Source organism: Chinchilla lanigera, unplaced genomic scaffold (assembly GCF_000276665.1).
Source record: "Chinchilla lanigera isolate Chin_1 unplaced genomic scaffold, ChiLan1.0 scaffold00070, whole genome shotgun sequence".
Lineage (NCBI taxonomy): Eukaryota > Metazoa > Chordata > Mammalia > Rodentia > Chinchillidae > Chinchilla > Chinchilla lanigera.
Window position 1 is genome coordinate 4,531,756 of NW_004955471.1, and position 20,759 is coordinate 4,552,514.

General features: G+C 36.0%; 1 protein-coding gene across 6 annotated transcripts in view; it reads right to left on the bottom strand.

Annotated features, from left to right (window-relative positions):
• The window catches only part of LOC102018715, a 395,385-nt gene that overhangs the window by 281,411 nt on the left and 93,215 nt on the right, over positions 1 to 20,759 (bottom strand). For all 6 annotated transcript variants that reach the window (XM_005400878.2, XM_005400880.2, XM_013522869.1 and 3 more), the window contains 2 exons: positions 20,560 to 20,642; positions 18,368 to 18,641 (listed from right to left, as the gene is read on the bottom strand). In XM_005400878.2, coding sequence (XP_005400935.1) covers positions 18,368 to 18,641; positions 20,560 to 20,642 — 357 coding nt within the window. The remainder of the gene's footprint in view (positions 1 to 18,367; positions 18,642 to 20,559; positions 20,643 to 20,759) is intronic.

The window sequence follows — 20,759 nt, forward strand, 5'->3', positions numbered from 1 at the left end:
TTCCATGAGCAGACCATGAATTTGACTGTGTTCAGAGTACAAATGTAAAAATTCAAAGAGTTTCTTGTTACTCATCCTGTACAGCCACAGAAGCTACTCCTGTAAGATGGTAAATAGCTTCTCCTGGGGGGAAATACTTATTTTAGGACTACAAACACAGGAAAAAGGAAGGTGTGAAATGCACACTTATTTTCAGAAAATAAAACCTGGTGGCCAACCATAGAGAAGAGGGGGTAGGAGTACCACTTCTTAGAACTGTGAAAATCAGCACTTTGAAAATAACATAAGTAACAAAAATGATCCAAATCTAGTGGTTTGTACTTCTAAAATTTCTGTAGGAAATAAACGACTAGAAAAATTACACACTCGATTTGATTTTACAGCTAATGCCATAAGCCTTTCTAAATGTAATTATGCCTACAAGTAAATAAAATCAGTTACAAAAGGCAAATTGGGGTTCCAATCACTGTCACTTTATTTCTTTCAACAAGGCAAAAGTACCAGAAACAAATTAAAATCAGACTTCACTTTAAAACCAGCCAAAGAAATGCCTTGGGCCATAAAAACAACTCCTAGCACAGGGTCCCAAAATTCTAAACTTATTGAATCTTTGCTAAATTCTAGCAACTTGCAGAACAATTTTATCTAAGAACCTCTCTAGGAACACCAAAACCACCTTTATGGCCATTTGGGGCAGTTCATTATTGTTGGCCTGGCAAGGTAATCATGCCCTTGCTTCTTTTTCAGGAAGAGTCAATCTATCCCCTAAATCTCGCTGCTCCTCCCATTCAAGGAAACCATCTGTGCTGCTATTAAAAAATTTAGTATTGTTAAAAAGGATTCTCCAGATAGATGTAGGAAAAGTCATCGTTTTCACAATGAGAAGGAAAAAAGTAACTATCAAAGCTTATCCGAAAGCTAACATTCAAACCTTTAAAATATCTACGTAACACCAGCTCTTTGTTCATTTTTACTAGCAAAAATACATTTTTTTCTGACGTTTCTTGAGCTCTCCAATCCATACCACAATATTCCTCTTCCATGTTATTTCTTTTCTGGTGAAGTTTCTGAAATGCGTAAGTTCTCTGTGGTATTGGTCAGACAGGAAAGTGGAAGCAGCAGCAGTACTTGAATATTTCACTACTGAACCATATGTGCAATAAATGTTGAGTGACTTAGCATCACCAGTCCCTACCATTCCTTCCCTTCATCCACAAGACATCTTTGTGAGAACCTACTGAAAATGTCCCTAGAACTTGGGAACATTTTTGGAAGAACCAAGAAAGTATGCAATTGCTATAGTATACCTAAAAATAGGTAGTCTTCATTATTATCTAAGAATGATATGGAGCACTTTTAATGCCATTTTTTTCTCCACAAACTCATAGTTCTTTTTGAAAATATAATACCCTCCAAAGCAGTGATGACTATAGTGGTTTCTGGGAACAAATCAAGGTGCAAGGGGCATAACAATGGGTTACAGTAACCCATTTTCTATTGTAAATCTTTTCTTTAGCATAATAGTAGCAAGCTGGGCATTTCAGTAGCTGCACTGAGGGATATAAGGAGTAATCTTTGTGCTTACCTACTTGGTTTGATGTACAGCAATGTGTGCTTATGTACAAAAGTGTCAAACCAGTATTTTCACCCACATTATGCTCCATCTAATGGGTTTTTGGTTATGTTTATCTGAGCATTACAGAGGGTAAAATTCACTCACACTACACTTCTATTGTATAAATATGATGAAATATGGGTGGGGCTCACAGTAGCTGTGCCTAGGGAAAGAAAAATCTCATCTGTCTATTCACCCACTTGGTAGATGAATGGTAAGGTATGTACAAGAGATCTAAAACAGCAACAGGTGAGTCTACCCATAAAATGCTCATGGCTAAATTTCTGCGCATTTTGAATTTGTTTTTTAAAAAGTTTTCTTTTGCTATTTCTGATAGAAGTAGCTAGTTCAGTACAATGGCACATTAAAAATCAGTTTGCTAGCTTTGGAGGAGGTCAAAAGTGAATCATCAGATTATTCATGTATGGATGATGAAAATCGTAATGACTTTGATGTTGCCCATGTGAGCCAAAGTTTCTCTGACAGTGAAATGGAGCAAGAATCAACTGATACAGACACAGGAAATGCAGACCTCCTTGATTCAGATGACAAAGAAAGCAGCAATGTGAGTAGCTACCTGACTAATTGAAATAGTACAAAATGGTCATGCAACCAAATAGAAAGATCCAATCTTAGAACTAGGTCTGAAAATATAGTGAGGATCTTGGCAGGGGTGAAACCTACTGGATGAAATGCCAGCACTGCTATTCAATGTTAGAAATTGTTTATGACAGATGAAATGAGATGCTACAAGATGTTGTGAAACACACAAATGTTGAAATACAAGTAAAACATTCTGGATGATCTGATAGCCATACTCAAAACTGTATTTATTATGACACCTCATTAGCTGAACTGAAAGCACTCATAGGTCTGCTGTACTCAGCAGGGCTTTCTCATGGTCACTGCAGGAAAGTAAAAGACTGATGTAAAAGAGATGCACATAGGTTTGAGGTTTACAGAATAATAATGACACACATTTAGTTTCCTTCTAAATTGCCTGAGGTTTCATTAAAAAAAAAAAAAAAAAAAAACACCCACAAGAAAGAAAAAGAACTGATAATCTGGATGCTATGCTTATTAAGAGATTTGTGGGTAATTGCCAAGCAATTTACATATCATCTGAGTACATGACTCTTGCTGAACATCTTGCAGCATTTTGTGGTGGCTGTAGCTTCAGGCAGAATATTCTCTCCAAATCTTTCAAAATATGGCATAAAAACTTATTCCCCTGTAGATGTGAAGACTTCCCAAGCTTTCAATTTAAAAACTTATCCTGGAACTTGGCCACCAGGTCCTAATTTGTATAAGCAATAAACCAATGATGTTATGAACAGACTTGTTCCTCCTATCTCTCAGACTAATTAGAATGTGACATTTGACAATTTGTTTACCAGTTTCCAATTGATAATACGTTTGGTAATGGAGCACAAGTTGACCAGCAAAGGAATTCTATACAAAAACAAAGCAGAAATTCCAAATGAAATGTTGTAATTTCAAAACAGAGAATTATATCCTACAATCTTTGTATTTCAGATAGATATAATATTGGCCTCATAGGTGGAAAGAAAAACAAACTAGTACTGCTGATGTCAACACTGCACCAAGATAGAAATATTGATAGGAAAACCTCAACAAAATGGAAGCCTGAAATGGCAACTTTCTACAGCAAAATCAAAGGTAGAGGAAATGTTATTGATAAGTTATGCAGCAATTGTGATGTCACTAGAAACACAAAGAATTGGCCAATGGTTGTGTTTTACTCAATCCTAAACATGTATGGTATAAATAGTTTAATAGTTTACAAAGAAAATAACAAGTGCAAAATACCACAAAGAAGTTTTTTTAGAGGATTATTACTGGAACTCACAAGAGAGCATTTACAGCAGAGGAAAAACAAAATGTTTCTGCCCAGCGAACTATGCAAAAAATATTGTGGAGCACACTGACAGGGGAACACACAGGCACAGCATCATAAAGATCTGACAAGAGAATAGGAAAACCAAAAAGATGTCAACTGTGCCCTTCAAGAAAGGATAGAAAAACAACATGTACACGCTCTCTGTGAAAGCAATACTTGTGTATGTAACACGCAGTTTTTGTGCTTGCAGACTGGTTTGGGTGTGACAGTGAAAGCAAAATTATTTTTGTGATAGACTTTTGATTACATTTACAACGTACCTCACATAGTAATTTATTTCTGATGTTATCTTTTGGTTTTGTAAGCAAGTAAACAGTTGATATAGAAATGTTGATGTCTCCGCTAAGCATTCATTACCCATTTGATATTTTATGTTATTGATATCTCATTTTCCTGCTACAGGTACATTGTACAATATAGTAGTAAGCTCCTGACAAAACAGGAAAAAAAGAAAGGTGACAATGGCCTGCCACAGATGAAAGCAAAGCTAAGCACATATGCTCTCTCTCAGTGTAAGAAACTAAACACTCGTGCTATCAGTGTAAGCAAGACATGTGGATGGAACATGCAATTGTGATGTACAAACTCTGCCTTGGGTGTGACAATTGAAGCAAATATTATTTTTGTTGTAGACTTTTGTTTGTATTTACATTCTAGTTCACATAGGAATTTGCTTCTGATGTTATCTTTTAGGTTTTGTAAACAAGTACAAGCTGATGTAAAATGTTGATGTTTATTCTAAAAGGGCAATATCTATTAAGAATTTAATACTTTATTCTATTGATATTTTATGTTCCTGTTTACTACACATTATATAATAAGAACCTCCTGACAAAACAACAAGACCAATGAGATGTCAAGTATGTCCTACAAAAAGTCCAGGAAAGCAAAACACATGTGCTGTCAGTGTAAGTGATACATGCATATGGAATGTGCTGTTGTCCTGTGTGAAGATTGCCTTAGGTGTGATAATTGAATTAAAGATTTTTTTTTGTGGAGTTATATTGGTATTTTCATTGTAGTTCATACAGGAATTTATTTCTGTTGATTTTTAGACTTTATACACCAAAGAACAGTCAATGCTAAAAATTTTGATGCCTTTGATGAACAATAAATATTAAAAATTCAATACCTCTTTTATTTTTTCCTGTTAAGTGCCCATTGTTCAATGTAATACAACTCATAAAATTGAAATTAAATAATTCACTTATAGAAATATTCTAAATAATAAATATGGGTTTTATACACCCATGCCCCTTCACTTTTATGACAGAATTTACATTATATCTCTCTTAAGCAACAATGTAGAAAAAAAATCTATCACTTCCAGGCTTCCAGAGCACTTGGAAGACCTGTATTCCAAGTGCCTGAATTACTCCATTCCATTGGGAAAAGATGTAGCAAATTGCATGAGTTGCAAAAGTGCAAGCTTAAGATTCAGAAAAACTGCAAGTCATGGGTTTATCATTTACTATCAGTGACAGCTTAGACACACCTTTCTTTGAGCCTGAATTTTTTTACCTGTAAAATGAAACTAATACTACACATGTTCAGCAAAATTTTGATAATGCCCTATTGATATAGTGCTTGATAAAGTAATAGATGCTCAGTATATGATATTTGTAGCTTCTTCGTTCTAGTCCCCATTGATTGGCTTCCCATAGGACAGTGGAAGTATTTTCAGGTTTTAAAACCAAAAATCAGTTTTTAGGTAGATTAATACACTTTCAAGCTTTCACTGAAAAACAGAAAAAGTGAACATCAATTCATAGAGATACAGTCAGATTCTTCTATTCGTGAAGGCCGCTTCAAAGGCACATTTAATGGTTAAGTATAGTTGGAAACCAGAAACTGCCATCAAATCAATCAGATTGGAAGCACTTAAGCGTACCTATCAAATATGTGATGACAGCAGGTTATACAGATTTGTTCACGGCTCTCTGATGGTCACATAAAATGCTCCTGTCTCCCCATCTTCACTACGTAGAGTCTAAGTACAAATTGGACTTCTGAGATGGTTGAAAAAATAAAGTACCTTTAAAGTAATGTTTTGATTCATTAAGTGCAACCGGATCAAAAGCAGAAGGATTCGGCAGTTGGCTTGTTCCCCTGGTTCTCAGGCTGCCTCAGAGCAGTGCCAGCTCAGAGAAGGGATGATCTATGTCTCACATTCCACACTTCAGGCACTAATAGATCCTTGGCTCCAGGTTTCCCAGCATTCAGAGGAAATGCCAGAAAACACATGCTGTGACAGAATCATTTTGGAAGCATCCACGCAGGCCAGAAAAATGAATAACTACCTTGGGCAATGAATAGCTCAGGCAACAGCTGTTTTATACTGGACGTTGATTAAAATGAATCTTCTTATTCTGGGCAGTAACTGCCATATTCTTAATGGCCACCACACACACACACACACACACACACACAGGTCTTCTTAAAATGCAACTCAGAGATCAAGCCCTAATAACAAAAAATCCTTCAGTGGTACATGAAACAATTTGAAAAGTCACTTCCTGTACTTAAATTGGTTTAGTGTTTTACACAGTAATTCTTATAGTCCCTTTATGGCATTATTCAATAATCATTTCTAGAATATCATTAAGGTTCTCAGAGAGCTCATCATTGTGCTATTTAGCCATGGGGATATGAATGTAAAGAAGATAAATAAGATCTTTGCCCTAAAAAAGGATTACTTTCCTTCAGAGAACATAGATAAGTTCACAGGAAAACCACTCCAATAGATGTTCTTGGAGCTACAAACAGTCAGAAGTACATACCACTTCTGAAAAATGGTGACACAAATCTTGTCCCATTCGTTTTAGAAGACAGTTGATATCTCATGCAACTACTTCTCAAGCAATCATCATAATGCCTACTTAAACAGTACCCTGTAGAGAGCTTTGGGCAGAAGAGTTTATTAATATAGTAGTAAAAGCAGTAGTAGTGGTAGTAGTATTTTAATATTTAGACTGAAAAGTAACTTACTCTGATATGTTTTGGTACAAACAAAATTGCATAGGTCAGAGGACAAATAAGCAGCCATGTCAGGAGAGAATAGTAAGAAGTATAGAAGCATAAAAGTTTTACTAATACTAAAATAACCAATATTAACTAACTGAGAATAGATTATCTTCTTTGAATTACTACTAAATAAGAGATAACACTATAGAGGCTAAGACATCTGTTCATATAAATGCAAAATCATTTCTGCTTAATATGATAGAGGCTGCTTCTTCCTACCTGATCGCCTTCCTCACACAAAGATCATTTGCTTGAGGTTGTGAGTCCCAGGCAACTGCCTCCCCAAAACCACTCTGATTTATGCACTCTGCTAAAAGCCTGGACCTAAATGGTTAAACTGGTACCTTATCACCACATTCCTGCTCTGATCATGGCTTCTGGGTTTCTACTAGAGAGGAACTTCTATGACCAAAGTCACAGAAATATTCCGTATCATGGAGAACAGGATAGGGAACATGCTTTGATTTTTTTCTCTATTTTGCAGACCTCCATACCAAAGCTAGTAAAAAGAGAAGTCAATTAATTTAATATCTACATATTCCTTTTATATAAACATGTAGCAATCTCACTACCATATTTTCCCATGAAAACAACTAAAATCTGAGTAATTTAACCCTCAAAAGTTTAAAGCCAACTCTGCTTGATTTACTAATGAATATTTAATAATGAAAACAGCATGGTACTGGAACAAAAACAGACCTGAGGATCAATGGAACAAAACTGAGGGTACAGAAACAACTCCAAGTACATTCAACTATTTGATCTTTGGCAAAGGGGCCCAAAATGTACACTACAGGAAAGACAGTCTCATTAATAAATGATACTGGGAAAATTGGCTATCCATGTGCAGAAAATTGAATCTAGACCCGCATCTTTCACCATGTACTAAATCATAATCAAAGTGTATCAAAGAACTAATGGTTAATCTGCTGGAAGACAAAGCAGGTGAAATCCTTGAAAGCATAGGCACAGGCATGGACTTTCTGAACAGAACCCCAGTTGCACAGGAAATAGTACAGAGAATCAACAAATAGATCCTTGATCCTATCAAATTAAAAGCTTCTGCACATCAAAAGAAACAACCAAGCAGGTAAAAAGACTGCTCACAGAATGAGAAAAATATGTTCCATCTATTCCTCAGACAGAGGACTATTACCTAGCTTAAATAAAGAACTCAAAAATACTAGACCTCTCAAAATAAAAGACCCAATCAAAAAATGAGCAAGTGAAAAGAATAGACACTTCACAGAAGAAATACAAATGGCCAATCAATACATAAAACTGCTCAACATCATCGGTTGGTAAAGAGATGCAAGTTAAAACACTGAGAGTCCATCTGACTCCACAAAGCATGGCCATCATCAAGAAATCAAATAATTAAAAAACGCGGGTGAGGCTGCAGAAAAAAAGAAAGTCTTCTGCACTGTTGTTGGGAATGTAAACTAGTACAACCATTTTGGAAATCATCACGAAGACTCCTCAAAAAACTAATACTAGAAATTTCTTTTGACCCAGCTATTGCCCTTCTAGGGATCTTCTCAAAAGAGTTAAGGACAACATATTACAGTAATACACTCATGTCCATGTTTATAGCAGCACAATTCGTAACAGCTAAATCTCAGAAGCAGACCATATGTCTATCAACAGGTGCATGGATAAGGAAAATGTGGCATCTACAGAATGGATTACGACTGTGCCATAAAGAAAGATAAACTTGAATCACTTCTAGGAAAATGGATACACCTTGAGACCATAATGCTACATGAAATAAATCAGACACAGAACCTTAAATATCACATGGTTTCTCTTATATGAGAAATCTCAGATATAAATACAGAGCAAAATAAATGATAGATAACAGGAAGTGGGGAAACATCTTGCTTGAATGAGAAGGGAATCAAGAGATGGAGAGACCGGGGAGAGAGAGGAAGAAAAGGAGAGTGAACGGAGGAATTAAGATGTGTTACGTACCTGGACCAACTTCTCACTAGGAATGTAAACATTATCTCCTGCAAACATGCACCAAAACAGGGAGAGATCGAAAGATGGGTGGAGGAGGGAGAAGGAGATGATAAAAAGAAAAACAGGAAGGAAATGTACTATGTATGGGTACCAATTCCCCACAAGAAATGTAAACATTATGTACCATACAAATGGACTAATAAAAATTACAGAAATAATTTTAAAACATCAGTAAATCTTGTGCTATTTCAATGGAGCCGGCCTCCCACTCTGCTCTGGGTTTGCCGTCCTGCATTTTTTCTATTTCAGAACTGACCAGGTCAATTGCAATCCAAACCAGGAAGAAACATTTTTAAGAAGCAGCTGCAAAACACTCTCTGTAATGATCTCTCATGAGTTTATCCCAACTTTATTCCTTTATTAGAAATTTCACAACAAGGGTCTGTTTTTATACATGGAGAAATATTACTGTTTCAAATTCTAAAGCTTCAAAAATCAGATTAGTTTGCAATATAAAATATTACCTAATTTTCCACCTCATTGAAAAAAATCTCTAGTTTCCATTTTTCTCATAAAACGTTAGGCATCCCAGACTTAAATCCTTCCAAATAATTTTGTGAGAGTAAGTAAAAACAGTTTTAATACATTTGCCACTATCATATGTATACTTGAAATCATTAAAATATAAAATAGAAGGTTTTATAAACATTGTTGATCAAAAAACCATTTGGTAAGTTGTCATGACTATGGGCACAGAAATAAGCATAGCACAAATTTGCTTTTCCTGAGAGGTTTCTCTAGTGCTTTCTAGATATATAGTCATTTTAAAGCACTACTAAAACTCATTGTGCTTTCATTTTATATATAAAGAAAAAGATTTGTGATTGGAGACTGAGAATACATACCCTCATACTCGCTACATGCACACGCTCACATATATACACACTCAAACACATACACACAAGCACACACTCAAGTGTGCATACACACACAGAGACACACGATTCCACCCCTTTCCAGAATACTGTGGTTAAGGAATGATCCAATATAAGCCCTAAATATATGTGCTTGACGTGAGAATCATGAAATCTCATTTGGTATAATTAAAGACCTTTCAAATTTGAATAAACCAACTTTTTAAATTTAAACAAACCTAGATGTTTTTATTTTAAAGGGGCTGCATACAAAGATGAGTATTATGCATTTAATGTTAACTATAAATGAGTATTGACTATGTTACAAATGTATATTTTATATGTGATTTTTAATTTCTAATGTTCAATAATTTTGATAACCTAATAACTCTAAATTCTAATAATTTCTAATTATCCAGATTCAGAAACTGGAAAAATGGCAACAATAACTGTTTAAGAAACGCTACAGAATACGTATGTATTAAAAGAGAACAACCTGTGTTTTTCTGCATTTTGCTCTGTTCAAGAAAAATTGGTAAGCATAAAGAATATTTTTATTAAATAGATTTGATATTATAATTGTCACAGTGCATTTTCAAAGTTGATATCCTTGGATAAAATTCAAAAAATGTTTGGCCTGTTCTCACTTAAGATATTCACTTTACAGAAGAAAATGCAACTGAATTTTCAGCCTGAGCAGAGAGTACACGTACTACACACACAGGAAATACCTTCCTTTCTAATCTTGAAAAATTTAATCAAACTCTGGAATTAATGCCACTGATATCTTAGATCATCCTTCCATTCGCCCTGCAGTGAGTATTGGAAATATGTTTAAAAAATAGATCCAAGTTACAGACTTAATATATGCTTTTGGAGATAAGAACTTTGAGAAATGAATTGCAATTTTCACTCACATACAAACTCCCAGATCAGTATTTCACAGCTTTCTGGTGGGGCACATGCAAAGGTTCCTAATAAAATGTCTCTGACCTCATCTAGCATGGGATGCTCAGGAGGCCCACCATCTTGCTTGCACTCTTGGTAAATCTTTTACTCCTCCTCATACACCCCATTCCCAACATCCTTGGATTCGTGATTACAAACTGGAAAGGAAAATTCCTTGAAAGACAGTCTCATTGAAATGAATTACTTACTTACTCTAAGAGGCCTTTGGAACCAATCTTCCTTCTCTTCTTACTATCTGTCTCAGTCTCCACAGACCCACAATCTTTCATTCTTTGTTGGACCACTTCCCCAAACCCTTCACTGTGCCCTAAGAAATTCAAGACTATTCATTCATCAGCTAAATTGATATTTTCACTGCCTTCTCTGGATAGCCCCTATTTTCTTGTTCTAACTCTTACTTTCCAAAGAGCACAATTTTTTAGCAGCTGTCTTGTGGATTATTGTTGCTCATCCACCCCACACAGACTCTAAGGCTTTAGGTAGTAAAGTCAAATTTCTTCCCTGATCCTAACTGACACTTTCCAACAATTTCAAAGGTTGAAAAACAATAACTAGCACAACACACTATCGTTTCACTTTCGTATTCTCCCAGGTTATGATTATTTCACCTTCACCTTGCTCCCCCTGACCCTACCATTTCCAGCCCCATCCCATCCTCAAGTGAAGATCTTGCTTCTAAATTTACATGGAAAAGAAAAAAAGCAATTCTATTATCTAATCTACCAGTCTGTCTTCATTTGTGAGACACCCCTGCCTTCCTCCTGGACGACAGGTAAGCTCTCCTTGCTCCTGTTGAAGGCACCGCTCCTTGATGCAATGTAACATATTTTGTTCTCCCCTAGTTTCACTCCTAGACGTTATTCTCTACTTCCTCTGTTAGGTACTCCTCTTCTTACCCTCTAAATGTTGAAACTCCCTGGAGATCTTCCATATTTCTATTTATTTTTTTCTACCTACATTTACTCCCTAAATGATCTATCTTATCCAAGAATATGACTGTGATACAATCTGCACACTTACTGTCCAACATGGTACCCATGCACAGACTGTAGCTACTGAATATCAGCAGTATGGCTGGGCCCAATTGGGGAAAGCAAAAAGTATAATATGTATAATATGTACCATATTTTGAAGACTTAGTGCCTTCGTCCCTTTTGTGCTGCTGTAACAGAATATCTGAGACTAGGTAATTTATTAGAACTCAGACTTATTTCTTACAGTTTTGGGGACTGCATCTAGTAGGGGCCTTCCTGCTGCAACATCCCATAGCAGGCTATAGAAGGGCAAGAGAAAAGGCACAAGGCACAGAGCAGATGGAACTTGCAGTCTCAAGCCCTGTTATAAGTGGCAATAATTCATTTATGAGGGCCGAGCCCTCACTGGCTAATCTTCTGTCAACATTATTGCATTGGGGATTAAGTTTTCAACACATATTCTTTGAGTGACACAACCAAACATAGTACTTAGTATCAAAGTAAAATATCTCAATAATTTTATATTGACTATTGAAATGATATTTTGAGTGTATTACGCTACACACATGCATTATTAAATTAATTTTACCTGTGTGTGCGTGTGTGTGTGTGTGAATAGTACTGGGAATTATTGCCTTTGCATTGAGCTGTATTTATAGCCCCCCCCCTTTTTTGTTGTTTGCTTGCTTGCTTGTTTTGTTTTTGACATAGGGTCTCATAAAACCGCTAAGTTGCTTAGGATGGGCTTGAACTTGTGATCATACAGACTCCACTTCTCTGAGTGCTGGGGTCACAGGTATGTGCCACCATCCTTGGTTATTTACTTTTTATTTATTTTGGTGGTACTGGGGGTTGAACTCAAGGCCTTGTGCATGCTAGGCAAGCACTCTACCACTGAGCCACATGCCCAGCCCATTACTTTTTTAAGTTTGCCACTAGAAAAAATTTTCAATTATGACATTGTGATTCATATAGTATTTCTGTTGCATAATACTGATATTTATACCAATATATACATCATTCCTATGAGCCCACACGTAAACAGACTACCCAACTGACATTTTGATTTATTTTTTCAATAGGTACTTGTAAACCTAACATTTCTTAATCCTAACTCTTGTTTTCTACCCATTCAAAACCCTATCTCCTTCTGTTGTCCATCTCAGAAATTAGAAACTTTCATCTTTCTGATGAGAATTCTGACCTTTCAGTTCAGCAGAACTAATGTCTAAAAGTCATCTCTGGCTTTTCCTTTCCTTTGCATCCCATACCTGACCTTTCAGCAAGTACTGACAATTCCACCAACAAAATATTTTTAAGGGAGCAATTTTGGGGAACAGGAATAAAGGAAATGGCACAAAAGGGAAGCTAACATAAAATTTTTTTCTGAGTTGACCATCCTGATAAGATACTGATTGCTTATTGGAACCTTGTAAAAGCTTTACAAAATATTCCTGAGATTCTCTGTCTGGGCAAAGAAAGAAAGACTCGTGTATCTATCAGCTCTCATCTCCCATTTCTCATTGCTCCTGTGTTGGTGCTGAGACCATTCCTGCAGCTATCCCAAGCCAGGAAGGAGTGCAAGGAGCACGGAGCAAAAATAAGTCCCCACCGACTGACTACAAGGCTCCACTTTGACATAGTCTCAAATGATTTCCCTAGCTCATTCTCAGAACTGCAGCCAGCTGAGCTCGCTTCTTTCACTTTGAAGGCATTTCTCACGTCCCCACCTTGGGTCACTACACATGGTTGTCCTATTGCCTATAACTTCCCATTGCTAGTCTGAGTGCTTTCTATTCTTCTGCGACATTACATATGAAATATCATTTACTCTAGGAAGCGCTCCCTGTCCTTGGGCACAGGTCCAATTCACCTATAATGCATTAACAGTCTGTATACATATGAGAATTTAGTTGATATCTTCTCCTCCAGCTGGATTACAAGTTCCATGAGAACATACTTCAAGTTCCATGAAAACGTAATTTATTTCCAGTTTTTCTCACCATTATAGTCTCTGCACTGACCTTTGTGTATTTACTGAATATCTGAAAAAAATATTTTGGGACCAACAGGTATTAAAAGTACTATTAGCACTCTCTTAGGAATAATAAGTATAACTACTCAAAGAGTACTGAAGAGGAGTCCCCACACTTGAATATGCTAGAGAATATAAGATAGCATCATGGGTCTGCATCACCGGCAGCAATAATCCAGCAACCAAATCTATCACATAGTCCCACCTAACTACAAGGACACAAGAAATAACCCAAAGAAGAAATGCACACAAGTCTAATGAGCACCTACCCAGTCTTTGTCATAGTCTGCTCCTTTGAATACTAAATTTCTGTTCCTTCTTTTTTCCAGAAGGAGAGTACACCTCCTTCTTCCTCAAGAGATGCCCCAGAGTTGTGTCAGAAACTGCATCTATCTCAGTCCAGGATGCCTGGATAATTTCTAATCTTCCTCCTCAGGTCCATATGTGGTTCCTCATGGTCCAATAACGTGTGAAACAAATATAAAGTTACCTCCTGCTTTCCCCCAAAAGCACATGATATATGGTAATAGAGTAGATAATAGGAAATCCTTAATAAAACTCCATTAGCGAAATGATAGAAAAGGAGGCACACAGCAGTCACTAGTTCAAATAAACTAGCAGAATCCTCCTGAGGAGTCACTAAGAAAATTCCCTATGGAAGTTGTTTGAATACATAATGATTCTTTCCTGGTAGGCACTGTCTTCTTTGCAGTTGTTGTTGATATTGTTGTTGCTGATGATAATGATGATAATGTTGTTGTTAATATTGTTGTTGTTGTTAAGCGACTCTTGGATCCAAGTCTCTAGGAAGATGTTACTTGCTCCTAGCTTTTTACTTGCTTCTAAGTTACATCTTGCTGTTATTCTCCCTGGAAGCGGTAGAGTTTGTGTAATTTTAATTCCTACAGCTTATTTTACTTTTTGATTACTCAGTTGAATGAAGGCTTATAGTTTCATTAGCAGTGGGATTTTCTAAAATTTGTGTTATTTATTTCCAATTAATTCTACATGACAATAATCACATTGGAAGTCTTTTTTATACATAGTTCTAACATCTCCTTTGGTCCTTACCCCCTTTCTTAGTCTCTTAGTGGCCTGAGACAATGGATTAAGTTTTTTAAAAAGCATATCTTTACTATTCTTTTTGATGCAATGTTAATCTTAGTGGATATCTGTTTAAAGCTCAAGATCCAAATACCCAGTATCTCTCTGTGTTCTTTCATTTTTAGTTATGAACTAGCCAGTATTTCTCTCAGTTCAACTTATTTTTATGACTGCCCAAACACAACCAGAAATCACCAACACATTTTAATAATATTGCTTCTTTTCTTTACCTAAAGCTACAAAGCTCAACAATCACACGGGGTATATTTTAAGCTATTCCTGGTGTCAGTTTTACCATCTTTACACAGGTTTTACCATCTTTACATCTGCAGAGTTTTAAATTGCTACATATTTTACAAACACAAATGACCCCATGCAGCCACTTAATGGAAAGTACTAGGCCAGTGCCACAGCTCTTCCCTGCTTCTTATGTTTTTATTGGTGAGAAAGTGTGTCACTCTACCTCTCTAATGTCTATAACCAGACCCTCAGCTCCATCTCCTCTGCTTCTGCATCATTCTTTCTTACATGAGCCACTCTCTCCTTATTGACCACTATGCCTCAAAAATTCATTCGTATCCTCCCTCCTCTCCTACCTAGTAAACATTCTAAAACAAGAGTGACCATGGCAACTTTTCCCAAAAACATTTAAATTGTTCCTATACTTTGAGATTGAAATTCAGTGTTCTTTAGTCTCAATTTTCAGTCCTTGTGTTAGGTAATATCGTTTTAGTTTCCTCAAATACAACATAGCCAGATGTCTAGCATCATCTAGGAAATAATTCCTCACTAGAGAGAATGAGTTAAAACTTATTTGTTCTTCAACGTTTACCAAAGTCTTTAAATTTCCTGGGGATCCATCCCTGACTCCTCAATCTAAATGAAGTCCATATTTACTTCAAAGCATCTTGCTTCTATTATAAACCATATTATAATCTAATTATCTGTCCTCCTTCATCCCATAGCATACAAACTACATACTTCAAATAGCACATCTTCAGTCCTTCTAGACTTCACATGATAAATACATAGATGTTGTTTGAACAAATGCATGAACCACACAATTTCAGTATGATAATGACCTCCCACATCTATTTTGAATCCTAACCTGCCTTCCTCTTAAGAGCCGGATCTCCTTTTCCAACTTCCTAATGGCTATCTCCATTTGCATACCTGCTTAAAAGTACAAAAAAAATTATTAATTTCTCCCATCCTTTTCCCCACCTATTCAATATCTGCCCCCCCCATGTTTTTAATGTTTTAAATATTTCTGTTCCTCCAAAATTCATGTTGGAACCTAACATCCAATCTGATAGTATTAAACACCATAGTGGTGAACATCTGTACTCCCAGCATCCTGGGAGGCTACAGCAGGAGAACCGTAAGTTCAAGTCAAGCCTGGGCAACTCAGCAAGATCCTGTATCAAAATAAAATACTGTGTAAAGGTATGTATTGTTTGGGGGCAATAATTAGGTTTTTAGGGATCCACCTTCATGAATGAAAATGATACTATTAATAAAAAGGCTTCAGAGAACTCCCTAATCCTTTTAGCTTCCCATCTTTTCTACCATGTGAGAACATAGCTTTCCATCCCGCCGGAGATGCAGTGTTCAAGCTCTTGGAAGCAGAGTTCAGGTTTTCCTCAGATATAAAACCTTCTGGTGCCTTGGTCTTTGGTTTTCCTCCATAACTGTGAGCAACAAATTCAGGTCATTTTATATTACCCCACCTACAACATACCTTGAATTCCTACCTCAACTCAGTGAAGTACATCTAGTTTCCCAGTCAGTATCTTTCTCAAGATCTTCATGTTCACTACATAATCAGTTGATTCTTCAAAGACCTGTTTGTTAATTTACCCTGAAGTAATCCTCCAGTTCTGAATTACTCAATATATCTTTTTAAGTCCCTAATCTCAAAACACTTCTTGGCATAATATGAAAAAATGGACATTCAGTAAATAGATTTCTGAAGTAATTCTCAGAGTTTACAATATATTATTGATCAATAGTAATTGCCAAGAAGGAAATATAGTGTGCATAGTTTTCAAATTTATCTGACCAGCAAGCTCTTTGTTCAGATTGGTATTCTGAAGACTACACTTGGAGAAATTCTGAGGAAGTTTCTCTGCCGTACACTTCATGTTTCACTGCTCTCCTTCACATGAGCTGCTGCCATCCTTAACTGGACAATCTCTTCTCAGACAGCCCTTACATATGTCTTTATTGTCATTCTAGAAACTGTCTCTGCTGCCAGTTTTATTTTCCTAACAGAAATATCTGATCATATGTCCCACTGCCCTCACCCAAAATCAATATCAGCTCTTTATACATAGATTCAAATCTTAGGCCTGTTTATCTTCTCAGAATGTGGCCCCACACATCTTCCCAGCTTCATTTCCTACCAAACTGCCCTTTTCACAAAGTATATCATGATCTTTTACCTTCCAGATCTTTAATACAACTTGCTCCCATTGCTACATATGGTTTCTCTTTTTTATTTTCAAGAGAAAAAAAAAAACAATAAAAACAATGTACACAATTTCAAAACAAGATAGTAGGAGAGTAACAATAGTTAGCATAGTGTGTATGGTTATCTTCAAAGTAGTTGCTCAGATTACTAGATATAGGCGTGAAAACTCATCAAACAGTATAAACACTAACCTTTCTTTTCAGTGAAGTAATAGGTAGGCATCCAGAAGGAACTGCTAGGCTAAAGCCAGTCCACAATGAACTAATAAAATTAGTAGTATAGCTATCTCAGCTATCTTGTGTGTGTGTGTGTGTGTGTGTGTGTGTGTGTGTGTGTGTGTGTAATTTTCTTTTTCCCTTCCTTCTCTTCTCCTTCCCCCATCTGTTTTTCTTTCCTTTGGGACAGTTTCTTCCCATTTCTCAATATCTGTTGTGCATTGTGGATCTTATTTACTCGTTCGGCTTCTTACACTAGGGAAACAATCCAATGTTTACGTATGGTCTCTCTTATTCCCATCCTGCCACTAAACAAACCTCTCCTTAAGACCTATCATTAGTTAGATCCAATTTCATAAATATTCATTCTGATCCTTGCTTTCTACTCCTCCATGCTTCCATAATGCTTTTCCACCTCCCTCTTTTTACAGCAATTATCACAGTGTAGAATAAGAGATCGCCTTGTGTTTATCCCCACCAATACTTTCTGAAATCAAATCTTTGATCTCCAGTTCCTAACATTGCCTGGCACAGATTAAGTGCTCTTTGTTGAATGAAAAAAACAAATAAATAAATGCATGAATACCTTTAGAGATAACCATGAGGGAAAAAATTGAGATGTGACTTTGAAAGTTAAGTTTGTTGTACAGAGTCATTTATTTAAACCAGCACTGTCAGGAACACAATAGCTCTTTGCTTATATAGACCCCTGTTTTGGCCTTACTATGTTTCTGGTGAACAATGCAACTTTACTATAATTTGTCTTAAGGGAAAATTCTATAGCTCCCAAAACCTGTATAGAGTTTTGAGGGAACGTACTTATAACAGGTTTCCTGACCTACCTAACTCACCCAGCAGAATTCAGGTCTAAACATAGGACTGCTCTAGTAACAGTGAAATAAACAGTCTCAGGATTTATGCTAAAAAAAAAACTCATCCCTGGAAAACACACAGCCAATTTTTGTTCCTACATTTCCCTTTCCCATTAAGATGATCTCATCTCAAAGTCTGGCATGCCCCAAAGATTCGCAGCTCTATTGACTGTACCGCTTCACCTTTCATTGATAAAATGTAAAGTTTAGGGTATTATCTCAACAAAAAAATTCCATTCCTGTTTTGCTTGTTGGTTTGCTGAGTTTCTTGATTACATTCAAACCTTACCTCTTGCAGTAAGATCCGCAGACCAGTGTTTCTCTTTTATACTAAAAAAATGTGGCTCCTTGAAAGCAGATTTTCCTCTTGAAGGCTCCTCAGAAGGTCGACATTTGGAAGACTCCTCGGGAAGACAAATATGTCGAAGTGCTGTCCGATGTTCTTGGGACACATCAACACCAAGTGTTTCATTTTTCTTAATCTCCAGAGGTATGTATTTGGTAGTTTTTGGTTTTTGGTGTTTATTCCTAAAAACATTTATAGAAGGACCTTGAACTTTATTCTAGGAACAGAACAAAAATATTTTTTAAAATTTACTTTATTTGTTACTCCGTTATGTATCACTCTTATCAATAAATAAAACTGTAAAATAAATTCACAAATTGGATAATAAATTTCAGTTGTTAAATTTATAAAATTATATCTTTAGGAAATATGGCTTACAGTGCTTCTTACTATGTAAGTTGTTTACTATAAAGTACATGACCGGAATCAGCTAAGTCAGATGTTGTTCTATGTAGCTTTCCACAAGCCCTTACATTAAACTTATAGTCCACTTCAAAATAAATGTAAGTTTTAAAATAGTAACTTTGTCTTTACATGTGATAGTTTAAAATACAGACTCAAAGTTCATTTTAAAAATAGGAGTTTTCAAGTAGACATATAGGAATATAATTGTATTCATTCCTCTCTGAAGAACTCTTAACCGTCTGTAAAATGCTAACATTCCCAAACCTCTCTGTCTTCTAAACTGGAAATGCGGAGCATACAGGGAGGAAAGCTCTCAAGAAATCCATATTGATAATGGGAAATATATTGCAAACTGATTCAATCATTTAATTTTTTCCCAATTTTGATTAACATGAATAAGAGAAAACAAATGCAGCTTTGTGTCTTTGAACAGTAATTACCCAAACAATGATGATTGTTCTGTAGGTAAAATTATTACTCCTCCACCCTCCCCAAATAAAAATGTTTTGAAAAATTCAAATTGTTACCAATTCAAATTGTTTTCAACTCAGAGTGTCACTAGAGCTTTAGTACACTGATAACATGTTTAGCCAGGCAATTTAAGATAGAATTTTAGGCCACTGATACTAGACAGAATCCTTAAAGCAGGTCAAGGGCCTAACTAAGGTAGCTGTATCTAACTCTGCATAGTATGAATTATTTATTTCATGTTCCTATTTATGAAATTAATATAATTGAAATAATTTTTAATTTGTCAGAGAAAAAGTTAATCAAGTAATGTTAACAGTGTTGACTACAAGATAGAAAATATTTATGGCCAGGAGCAGTGGTGGCGAACCTACAGCACAAGTGCCACAGCTGGCTGTTCGTTAGCATTGAAAGCTCTCAAAGGTTTGCCATGGCTGAGAGGATCATTCAAAAGAAATACAAGTAAAAATGAAAATCTCCCTTCCCACCAAAAAAAGCATTAAAACCTTTAAAATCATTATTTAAAATTCTAAATTTTTAAGTGTTGAAAAAGAAAATAAGTCACAAGTGGAATATAATTCTCATGTTTGTGAGTCAATCTCCTTTCCTCACCTGTGTCCCCAAAGGTCCATCTGTCACACAAGGTGCCCCTTCCCCAAGTTATCCACCTGCTCTGTGGATGCTTCTCTATGCCATCCCATCCCTTTCACCCTTTTTGCTCACATTCCAAATGTATGTTATCCAGAAGGTATTTATTGCGTGAGGCACAGTGCTTGTTGCTGGAGATGCAGCATTCAAAAAAGACAGTCTATGCCCTTGAGTAGCTATAGGCCTGGCTGACAGTTCTAATGCAAGGCAGTGCGGGGGAGAACACAGGTAAAGTGTCATGCTAAGGGAACCGAAGATATGCATCTTGCAGTAGATTTTTCACTTTAGCTTGTCTGATAGAATGCAAAGGGATATTTATTTGAAACAAATTTAAATAACTGTGTTATAATTCATCAAAAGAAAACATCAAAGTTGTTTTGCATGTACATTCTAAATATATATGTCAAATTAAACAATTTGTAGAACTAAACAATCTTATTTTTAAATGCCATCAAAAATCAATTTTTGCAGCTACTAAGTATTTCACTTTCCCCTTTATTCAGAGCCTATTTCATACTAGGATTCATGAAATCCTTTGAAACAACCATTACAGCACACAAAAAAAGGTCATTATTTTTCTGAAAAATGATATTAGATAAATTCAAAGCACTAACCTCATTTATTTTCTTATAATGTTGAGCAATGAGACTTTTTGCTTCTTGAAGAAAATCTTGCCCTGTGATCTCTAACTTAGGACCTAAAAGAGAAACAGAGAAACAACTTATGTTTTTTAAAGGTAGCTATTTATACTTTCTCAGTCAAAATTATAAAATAAAATTTAAGAAAAGTTATGAATCTTTCAGGGTGTTATATA